This window comes from Schistocerca gregaria, chromosome 2, assembly GCF_023897955.1.
Source record: "Schistocerca gregaria isolate iqSchGreg1 chromosome 2, iqSchGreg1.2, whole genome shotgun sequence".
NCBI lineage: Eukaryota > Metazoa > Arthropoda > Insecta > Orthoptera > Acrididae > Schistocerca > Schistocerca gregaria.
The window spans coordinates 73,103,448-73,115,514 of NC_064921.1; the positions used below are offsets into that span (position 1 = coordinate 73,103,448).

Here is a 12,067-nt window from a genome sequence, read left to right on the forward strand (position 1 = left end):
TTTGCAGTTTCTTCAGTTTTAATCTACAGGTCATCACCAATAGATTGTGGTCAGAGTCCACATCTGCCCCTGGAAATGTCTTACAACTTAAAACCTGGTTCCTAAATCTCTGTCTTACAATTATATAATCTATCTGATACCTTTTAGTATCTCCAGGGTTCTTCCACGTATACAACCTTCTTTCATGATTCTTAAACCAAGTGTTACCTATGATTAAGTTGTGCTCTGTGCAAAATTCTACTAGGCGGCTTCCTCTTTCATTTCTTAGCCCTAATCCATATTCACCTACTACGTTTCCTTCTCTCCCTTTTCCTATTCTTGAATTCCAGTCATCCATGACTATTAAATTTTCGTCTCCCTTCACTACCTGAATAATTTCTTTTATGTCATCATACATTTCATCAATTTCTTCGTCATCTGCAGAGCTAGTTGGCATATAAACTTGTACTACTGTAGTAGGCGTGGACTTCGTGTCTATCTTGGCCACAATAATGCGTTCACTATGCTGTTTGTAGTAGCTTACCCGCATTCCTATTTTCCTATTCATTATTAAACCTACTCCTGCATTACCCCTATTTGATTTTGTGTTTATAACCCTGTAGTCACCTGACCAAAAGTCTTGTTCCTCCTGCCACCGAACTTCACTAATTCCCACTATATCTAACTTTAACCTATCCATTTCTCTTTTTAAATTTTCTAACCTACCTGCCCGATTAGGGGATCATAACACTCCCTATTTCCTAAACCTGACCATTCCTCTGCCTTCATCCTTCTTGTTTTCCCTTCAACCTTTCCACCAAAAGAAGGTGCCACTGGCCCTGAAAACTTGTGTATATCCACACCATTTGTAATTTTTTTCTCCTACCGCTATTTGGCGAAGATATTTTTTTACTTTTATGGATGTGTTTAAATTATGAAATTTTTTTACTTGTGACAGACCAAAAGAAGTAATTTGTTTACAGCAATGAATTTTTGTAATGATGATACTGCTACTGCAGCATCTCAGTGTTCTATTACATACAGATTTTTACTTTGAAATATTTAGTCCGAAATGTGAAATACTGTTGTCAGTGACTGACTGGTAGGGCTTACACATGTTGTATAAACAGCCCATTATAATATTATTATTATTATTATTTTACATTTGCTGCATTCTATCATTTCTATGACTGATATAGACATTTTATCTGTTGAAGTAGATAATGGAACTGTACAAATTACATGCATTATGTTTTGCATCAGACTGATATGAAGTGATTTGTATGAAGAACAGAATTTTGGTATTGATGACAGACACCTCAGCAATTGAGATGACAGCCCAGCCTTAATTTTTTTGCTATTACAACATCCTGGAATTTATATTTTGCAATAGCTTAGGGTGGAAGCTGACTGGCTGTGAGTTGGTCAAAAAGCTATCAAATGTGAATATGAAATGTATTTTGAGGTGACGATTTGTAGCACAGCCCAAGGTCTTGGTTAGGTTGGATGGTGAAAATTAGGTTGAGAGATGGTGAAGCCAATAACTGTGTGCACGAAACACATGCTGACAGTGCAACCTATAGCATAGACCAAAGTCTATGAACTGTAGTCAGTCAGTCGGTTACTGTACTGGCTCCGATAAATGGGTAGTAAGTGAAGCTCCCTAAATACGCCTTTGAAGTGCTGTGGAGATTCTGATGGCCATAATCAGTCCTAAGGCTGTATCATGGAGGTGATGTGCCACCAATCAAAGAAAGCATTTATATTCTTACTTTTCATTTCCTAACTCAATTTTCTAAGACTTTGTAACAGCAACAGAAATTTATGAATGCCATCGCTCCCTCCTGCATTCATTGCTGGCAAACTAGCTACCTCCCTTTGAGCCACTAGCACCCATCCAACTCCCTCTCTGCCTCCCTCTCCTACCCACCCAAACTGACACTAGTCTCACCACAACTACACCACCTACCGAAATACAGCACGTCACTGTTAGTTCAGCTGGAACCATGATTAAATTATTACCAAAAGGTTTATTTTGGTTTCATGTTTATTAGTTTTGCCATCTCTCAACAACTGTTACTTTCCAACCTATCTTTGACATTGTTCTACACTACAGATCGGCCTGTTACCATTATCACATTGGGCCTGATGGTCTGGTGGTACAGTGCACACCTGGAAACCAAAAGGTCAGAGGATTGAAACACTATCAGACCACAGAATATTTCAGTCTAGTATTAACTTAGCCTTCACCCCCAACTGGTTTGACAATTTACCAGGAATGAAACATGGTTTGGATTCCATGTTAAAATATATGTCCTCTTTCACCAACAGGATTATTGAGGGTATGTTATGGATATGCAAGTTACCAACATGGCTTCAACCTTACAGAGTTGCACCAGACCACTTACCAGCAGGTATTGTTACTACTACTACTACTACTACTACTACTGAACAAAGATATTATTGAACTTGGCCATGATTGGAAACACACACTGACATTTCTGTAAACAAGTTCAGTGGTGACTAAGGAAAACAAATTGCACTATTAATGCTTTCAGGTCAGTTGTGCACATACGATCAACTGAAATTACACACTGGCTCACAATAACCCAACAGAAGCACCCTCATTCCCAAAAGAAATAATGCTGTGGTAAACTAATATTATTACCATAAAATATGAATTCAGAGCAATGGTGCCATGGAGGATCAGCACTAACACTCCAGCTCCATTTTCTTAAGCCCTGCAGTCCACAAACAAATTCATATTACAATAGCTGCCTTACAGTAAGAACATTTTCCTTTTTGCAAACTGCTATGACTCATGGACACAACCATTACGTTAGTGGCCTCAGGGGACCCCTATTTGAAATTGGTAAGAAGCCTCAATAAAACTGATACTAAGCATCATGGCAAATAGATAGTTCACATAAATCACAATACAGTCAATTTAACAAACATACAACGAGCAGAACAGCTGCCATTTAAATTAAAGGTAAATATTAATAATGTAAACTTACAGCAGCATTAAGTCCCTTGAGATTTGGGACAAGTACAGGGTAGCTAACATTTTCCCATTTCTTTATGCCCTTTAGAACTTCCTTGTGATCTGCCATTTGAGGAACCCATTTTGGTGATACAAAACTTGTAACCTCTATTGTTTTAAATCCAGCACTTGATAAACGGTTGATGAACTCTATTTTCACTTCAGTTGGAACAATTTGTGGTTCATTCTGTAGACCGTCTCGTGGACCAACTTCCACAACACGAACACTTCTAGGGTACTTAGGATGAGCATGCGTCTGAGGAAAAATTATCAAATTTAATAATCACAACCACAGAAGCACAAGTAAAATTAGAGAATAATAATAGCAAAAAATTGTGCATGGATAAAAACAAAATGACTAGTGAAATAAAGAGTTACAGCTGCTAAGGAAAGCAAAATAAACCACCATACAATGTTTTTAACACATACTGCCTTTGACACCATTACCATACAGGAAAACTTCAAGTTAAATATCAGTTTGTGAAATACGTCAATTGCTATAATGGCTGCATATATCAAAACTGGATTTTGGATAAACCTTTTAAATGACAACTGTGGATATCTTCAAAACACTTACTGAGATTCAAATTAGCCATTTGTAAATGAGAACAACTGGGTCCTCGGATTTTTTTTTTTTTTTTTGCATTTCACTATCCTTCAAGCATGTACAAACACACACATAAAAAGATTAAAGTTTTAATTAACCATGGGCAGTCCACATCCAGAAAGTTTAAGATGAAAAGCAAACAAACTACATGTTCCACTACAATATTTGACTACTAATTAATTTCCAACTTATTTTTTTCATTTTTTGTTAATGACTAGGATGTATTCCAGTGTAATAAGTTGTTATCTGACCACGGCCTAGTGAGGCACAAACTCAGTCAATAATAGTTTAAAGTGTTACGGGTGCTCTATACTGAAACCAACTTATCTAGTGTAGCCTTCGGGATAGTTTAGGTTGGCCTGTTAGTTCGCAAAGCCAATGAACTCAACCACCAAATCAAGGTCGTATTAAACTGGTCTGTTACGTAGCCAAAGGTCTACATTGCCCCTATACTCAATGCAGTTCATTAAAAAAAAAAAAAAACCAGAAATGTACACTCAGAAAAATTGTATTAAGCAATAGATGTATCTGAAACACTTATTTTTGTGCATATACACTACATTAATAATTCAAAAGGCAAGAGGGGCTTTGGAGTGAGTGTGTGTGTGTGTGTGTGTGTGTGTGTGTGTGTGTGTGTGTGTGGGGGGGGGGGGGGGGGGGGATTTATTAAACAAATAGTAGCCTAATGGAATAAAATTATTTGCTTGCTTTTTACTCTTAAACATGAACCATGTTCAACCAAGGAAAACTGGAAGAACGCATTGATGTACATATGCTTACATTTGCAGGTCCGTAACTTGTCAACTGAACTTAGAACTTTACTAAGGGACTGAAAGGGTTAATGACACACAGGTTAACTACAAAATGCAAGTTCACACTTGAAATGTCCTTTCCTCTGCATTAGCCTAGTTGAGCAAGATCATTAACAAATTAGCTTAGAACCAATGCATAAAACTGACACTGCTATGTCTGATGCAATACTGCAAATGTCTGCATTATCACAGCATACCAAAATTAATAGCCTCTCTTGTTCATACAGCATAACAAGCATTATGGAAAAAAGGTATAACAGTGCAAGAGTGCAAGTGGTTGTGAGACATGGTGGTAAACAGGCTGCAGCTGCATACCAGGTGTGCAGTGGCTACTTACTAGTACATAATGTGCTGGAACAGTTGCACTTCCGTGCAGCTGAAAGATATGCTAAGCTAGCTACTTAAGTGAAATAAACTATCAGTATGTGAATGTGACCTTGTGCGGAACGTCCAGTACGCGCGCATTCGAAAATTTGAAATAAATTCAGAAAATGTCAATCATGCATTTGCAGCCCTCCATGTCTCACCTCACTCTCGATATCATATGCGAGAAAGGAAAACTGACACTGCTTAACAACTGCTTTTGCGAGTCTCCACATAGTTAGACAAAAATTCCATGAGGGGAGCGGTTTTCGTGTCAATAAGAAGTCCTTACATTTCTGACATTCTCTTGCTTACAGCTGGACAGAAACGGCACGTCGCGTAGTGTAACTTCTTTCGCTGATTATCCAGTTAACAGTTCCAGTAAGACACACCCGTTACTTACTGAAGAAAACTGCGATAGTATGCTGGCAGTAACACCTCTCACGTTGAAACAAAAATACTTCGATTGCACTACAACATTTCTCACACAACACGCCACTGCCATATTGAATAATACCGCCTCAACAGCAAAGATATTGTGCTATCACGTATTACCACTGAATAGCTTATCTACTCACAGTTTCCTCGTTGGTAAGGTGCATTAGCGAGGTAACAACTATAAAACTGTGACCACAGGGTAGGTGTTTTAATTAAATATTAAATCTCTCAGCACTAAACACCAGCAGAAATTTTGAAAAGTCACCGAAAGAACAGCACACCTTCCGTTGAGGAGGCACTTCTTGAACTGGGACTGCGTTGCGTATGAGCACACCAACTTCCGCAATTGACTAAGCTACTGAATTCCCGCAGGTGCGCTGTTGGCACACTTGTCCCTGACCTTCCTTCAAACTGGCAACCGCAGTACACTGGTCTTTGAATGACAGACATTTCGCAAAAAGCCATGAAATCCTTTACAAATTACTTATCTCTAAAAGACGTACATGAGGTTGCAGGACACTCAACAATAGGGTTCTGAATTAAAGTCGCCACAGTCATCTGCACGGAACTTTATACTTGCAACTAAACTCCCGTTCCGTAGACCATAGGAACCGATGCTCGAAAAGAAGGAAAACCGTAGCAATTAAGAAGCTGGACTACATATGTGTCGACGTCTTTCACTCATCAATGAAACACTGTTTTACTTCACATCCTACTGCTTCTGTTAGTACAATTCAATTTATTGTGTAAGATTCCGTATCGTCCTCACTCTCTTTTAAGATCTAAGGATAATGTTGTGTACCTTGTAGTCTCCTTCGTATTTTAATAACAATCAACAATTATAAAAGCATTATGTAAAAAGTGTTTGTTGAAATGTTCCTCTTCTCTGAACAGTCTGAGCTGTTTCAATAAAAATTGTCTCAGAAGTAACAGCATGAGAACACTAGGAATGATAAAAAAAATGCATGACTTGAATGTTGTGACGAGAAAGCCTCAGTGTTGAAGAGAAGAAGTTACTCTTTTATTAGACAAAATGTTGGAAAACTTTCTATAAGACAGTAAGCATTTATGAAATAATACATCTTCAAAATTAAATAGCGAGGCTTCGGCCGTCAGACCATTGAGGCGATTGTTTTGTGATAGACGACCGAAGAGTCTGACAAAATTCTTAAGTAAAAATGAACGTCGGAATGAGGAAACGATCGACAAATAACTATCAGTGTGGTTCTGCCTTGTAATCTGTGTAAATAAAAATGTCAATGTTCCTTTGTTCAAAATCGTTAATCTTTAATCTATAGGTGTTCATCCCCTATCTATTCCTTAGAAATACTCTAACTCTGCCACCTCAGCTATCTCTGGAACAACAACTGATATTCGAAAACGGTTTTCACCAGCGTGAACGCACGGTAGGGGTTTAGGAAACCAAATACTATGTGAAATTTTAAAACGTAAACAAATTCTGTTTTCAACACAAACTTGCGTGTTTTTACATGGACACCCCCCATTATTTCGTATGAAATCAATAACATGAAACATCACAAAAATAGTGGCGTTGGGTGCATCGCAATACGTCAATTATATCCCGAGAAATTGCGAAGCGAAGTTGATGCTTGAAATAAATGAAGCGCACGTCCTGATACTCAAGCGTGGACCTCACGCTGCCTGTGTCAGAGGTTCACACAGTAGGAAGGTATGCACAATCCACAAAAAAAACAACACGTCCAATGCAAAGTTACATTTTTCAAATTGTAATTGTATGTTTACTCTAGCGAAATGACAACTAGAACTACAATTAGAAATAACACACTTGAATTCACTTTGCTAAACACGTTTACTAGTGCCCTGTCGCCCATAGAAACCGTATTGTTGTGCACTACGTCCAGCATAGAAAATACACCCACATCTTGACCAATGAATCTGTGTCACGTCAACATACGTTCGAAGTGCCCTCTGTTTATATCAATCCACGTCTGGAGACGGGTAACGAGAGAGTGTTGCACAGATTGTAGAGTTCCTACAGATATTGCCGCACACGCCGCAGTAATACGATGTTGAATATCCTCTACAGTCGTTGGGGGTTGATGCACTCTATCTCTCAATGCGCCCCAGAGAAAGAAGTCTAATGGCCTCAAGTCAGGGGACTGTGCTGGCCATCACACAGTACCTCCCTGCCCCATCCACCTATTTGGAAATGTCGCATCTAGAGCGTCTCTGGCAACTTTTTCACTGTGTGCAGGACATCCATCGTGTTGGAACCACATTGATTGACGAGTTCCCAATCCTATATCGTTCAAGAGGATCGCTAGTGTGTGTTGAAGAAATAATGCATATCGCTGTCCATTCAATGTTCCACAGTAAGAATACGGACTTACAATACAGTTAACAATGATGCCGCACCAAACTCTGACACTCCACTGTCGTTGATGAGCAACTTGGAGAATCCAGTGGGGACTTTATACGGACCAGTAGTGCATGTTTCTCAGATTCACATTACCATGATTTGTAAATGAAGCCTCGTCCGTAAACAATGTATTGCTTAGGAATACTGGATTACCTTGCAACCGCTGAAGTGGAAAACGACAGAATGCAATGCGAGATTCAAAGTCATTCCTGCAGAGTTCTTCGTGCAGTGAGATATGGAACGGATGAAACCGATGCCGATGCAAGATTCAGCACACACTACTGTGGCTTATTCCTGCAATACGCGCAATTTCTCGTACACCCACCTGAGGATTGTGCCATACAGCAGCCAGAACAGCAATTTCATTTCCATTGCCAGTCACCGGCATTGTACGTCGACTTTTTGTGGGAGCCCAGCTTCTTGTTTTCTTGGGTGTCTTGCAGATGTTGTCATTGGTTCGACGTGACGGACACCGCCGATCTGGGTAGCGTTCAGCGTACAATGTCACAGCTGTGGTTGCATTTCTATGTTATTCGCCATAAATTAAAATAATATCTAGTTTTTCTTCATTACTGAAGGCCGGCATATCGACTGGAAGATGGCAAATGTAACAAGCCGCAAGAACACAGGTTTTAATGTGGCAACATATGTGAATTACGTTACGATATGAGAGCAGTTCTGCAGACCGGAGTAGGAGAGACTTGTACACTGAAGGTAGAGAATGTTGCAGTGGTGTTGGTATGTTTACAGCAGCTACAGGTACCAGTGCAGGCAACCCCTGCTCTCAGCAAAGTACTACATGCGATGCTTTATGTGAGAAACTGTGACAGCCTTGCTATCCTTTACAAGTAACATGTTTCAATACTTATGACGTTTAGAAACGTGAAACCAAGTGCGTTACCACTTATAGTACCTCTAGTTGTCATTTTGCAACAAACATTATGCGCAGGACATCCATAGTATTGGAACAACCTATGTTCTAGCGCAAAGTACCGTTATCCAAGAAGGTGGCGATTCAGTCATCCAAGATGGCGGCCGTGACTTCATCCAAGATGGCGGTTTTTGGCGGGAAGTTTGAATTTTGGCTGGAAAGTGCCACTCCCCGCCCCCTCCCCTAGAAAAATGGCGGGAATTTCAATTCGAACATGATAATGCGTCACACCTGGAAATAAGGCTGGAAAAAGGGACTTGTCTTTATTATTTAACCAGTTTCAAGCATGTGTGTTCTCCATGAGCTCTAGAGCCCAACTGGCTTCGTTCATATCAGTGCCACCAGAGAGTGCCATCGTGATGCCAGATGATGATGCATTATTCAAGATGACTACACCCAGTGTATCCACCATGTGGTGTATAATTGGACACTTGGCCTACCTCCACTAACCTAACCCCCCCCCCCCCCCCCCCAAGAAAAATCGCACCAAGTTCAAATTCCAACATGATAATGCGGCACACCTATGTTAATTATTACAACAAAAAGACGAATCAACTGTAGCAATTGTTTTGTTCTAACAATACAAGGGAAGGAAACCAACACAGCAACGCTGTAATATAAAATAATCAGTTTTTCCTGTGGTACAAATGTATGTATTTCGAAAGACTGCAAACAGGTTTAGTGTGCTTTAAATGTAACAGTATAGGTCATTTATTCAGAACTATCCTAGCCATGGTGATCCTGCAATGCAGTGTAATCATACTGATTCCGTCACGTTATCAGCTGTCAAAATCAGAAGCAATTCCAGAAAAAATTTTGTTCGAGAAAACTGATTTACCTGAAAATGTAGATATACACTCCTGGAAATGGAAAAAAGAACACATTGACACCGGTGTGTCAGACCCACCATACTTGCTCCGGACACTGCGAGAGGGCTGTACAAGCAATGATCACACGCACGGCACAGCGGACACACCAGGAACCGCGGTGTTGGCCGTCGAATGGCGCTAGCTGCGCAGCATTTGTGCACCGCCGCCGTCAGTGTCAGTTAGTTTGCCGTGGCATACGGAGCTCCATCGCAGTCTTTAACACTGGTAGCATGCCGCGACAGCGTGGACGTGAACCGTATGGGCAGTTGACGGACTTTGAGCGAGGGCGTATAGTGGGCATGCGGGAGGCCGGGTGGACGTACCGCCGAATTTCTCAACACGTGGGGCGTGAGGTCTCCACAGTACATCGATGTTGTCGCCAGTGGTCGGCGGAAGGTGCACGTGCCCGTCGACCTGGGACCGGACCGCAGCGACGCACGGATGCACGCCAAGACCGTAGGATCCTACACAGTGCCGTAGGGGACCGCACAGCCACTTCCCAGCAAATTAGGGACACTGTTGCTCCTGGGGTATTCTCAACCGTCTCCATGAAGCTGGGCTACGGTCCCGCACACCGTTAGGCCGTCTTCCGCTCACGCCCCAACATCGTGCAGCCCGCCTCCAGTGGTGTCGCGACAGGCGTGAATGGAGGGACGAATGGAGACGTGTCGTCTTCAGCGATGAGAGTCGCTTCTGCCTTGGTGCCAATGATGGTCGTATGCGTGTTTGGCGCCGTGCAGGTGAGCGCCACAATCAGGACTGCATACGACCGAGGCACACAGGGCCAACACCCGGCATCATGGTGTGGGGAGCGATCTCCTACACTGGCCGTATACCTCTGGTGGTCGTCGAGGGGACACTGAATAGTGCACGGTACATCCAAACCGTCATCGAACCCATCGTTCTACCATTCCTAGACCGGCAAGGGAACTTGCTGTTACAACAGGACAATGCACGTCCGCATGTATCCCGTGCCACCCAACGTGCTCTAGAAGGTGTAAGTCAACTACCCTGGTCAGCAAGATCTCCGGATCTGTCCCCCATTGAGCATGTTTGGGACTGGATGAAGCGTCGTCTCACGCGGTCTGCATGTCCAGCACGAACGCTGGTCCAACTGAGGCGCCAGGTGGAAATGGCGTGGCAAGCCGTTTCACAGGACGACATCCAGCATCTCTACGATCGTCTCCATGGGAGAATAGCAGCCTGCATTGCTGCGAAAGGTGGATATACACTGTAGTAGTGCCGACATTGTGCATGCTCTGTTGCCTGTGTCTGTGTGCCTGTGGTTCTGTCAGTATGATCATGTGATGTATCTCACCCCAGGAATATGTCAATAAAGTTCCCCTTCCTGGGACAATGAATTCACGGTGTTCTTATTTCAATTTCCAGGAGTGTATTATTATGTGATGAGTGGTACACAGTGGTGCTATACATCATGTAACAAATCATGAAGACTGGTATGTTTCAAACATTCTTTTTGATACATCAAAGGAAATGGATGGCGCTAAGAAACCACACATCAAAACTTGTGGAAGTGACTGTATTGATCTTGAAACTTTATATGGAAAAATTTGGAGTTAATATTATTTTGAAGATGCATGATATTGTCCAGGTAAAATGCAGTTATTTTACAGAAATGACATACCAACTGTAGTTGCTTTAGCCAAAAGAAGAATGGTCTATATTGTTTGGCAGTTAAAGTGATCCAACAAGAAATGTCTTAAGTTGCAAAGGAAGCTACTGATAGGCTACTTTTCAAAGGTGGGATGAAAGATTTAGGCACCAGAGTAAACGACGTGTACAATCATTCTTGACAGCACAAGCTATCATTGTAAGGTTCGATGACGAGTTTTGTGAAGGTTGTGTGCCAGGTAAACATCGGTTAGCTCTTGATAACTGAGTCGATAAATCAACTGACTCAGAAGATAAGTCTTTACTGGTGCCTATGTTCCAATGGAAGAAAAGGCTACCGATATTTTCTTGCTTCTAGGGGTGATTTTCTGGTCTTAGAGTGACATATCTTTTACAGTAAAAAGCTGAGGTTAATTAGAAATTACCAATATTTATTGAGATCGTCAAAATAAAAGCTCAACTGAATATTAAAGAATTACGAAGCGGTGGTGCCAAGGAGATTGATAACTGTGATGTAAAACGATATGTTGAGGCAATTGGGTTGAAACATTCTCTGGCTGTGCCATATACACCACAGCAACGTGAGAAGAGGACTATCTGTGAGATGCTATGTTCCTGGCTCCTGTCAGCAAGGCACATTTCAAAAGCATAGTGGAGTGAAGCTGTAATTTCTGCAATTCACACTCTGAACAGAACTGTAACAACAAGAGTTAAAGAAAAAACACCAGCTGAATTATTTTTGATGGAGGAAAATCAGTCTGGTCATCTGAAAATATTTGGGAGAGCATGTCTTCTATGGATTCTTGCACAGAAGCGAAATTAATTCGATGCTAGATTTGTGAATAGTTGTATAGTTGACTACGACTACTGTGGCTATGGTGTATGCCTTCTAGACAAGCATTCAGTTACTATCAGTTAAGACGTAAAATTCAAGGATGAAGCATTACAGCCACCACTGACGAGTAATGTTAAGAAGTTAGTTGCCTCTTCGA

General features: G+C 41.3%; 1 protein-coding gene across 3 annotated transcripts in view; it reads right to left on the minus strand.

The window, feature by feature from the left end:
- LOC126336344 (hydroxymethylglutaryl-CoA lyase, mitochondrial) overlaps window positions 1-5,592 on the minus strand; it is a 43,565-nt gene extending 37,973 nt beyond the window's left edge. The window contains exons 1-2 of one of the 3 annotated variants that reach the window (XM_049999918.1): window positions 5,383-5,592; window positions 2,997-3,278 (exon numbers count right to left, since the gene is read on the minus strand). In XM_049999918.1, the coding sequence (XP_049855875.1) occupies window positions 2,997-3,278; window positions 5,383-5,406 (306 nt within the window). In that variant the 5' untranslated portion in view covers window positions 5,407-5,592. Of the gene's footprint in view, window positions 1-2,996; window positions 3,279-4,968; window positions 5,346-5,382 lie in introns of those variants that run through there. The other 2 variants (XM_049999916.1, XM_049999917.1) reach the window with 2 other exon arrangements.
- Between the last annotated feature and the right edge of the window lie 6,475 nt (window positions 5,593-12,067).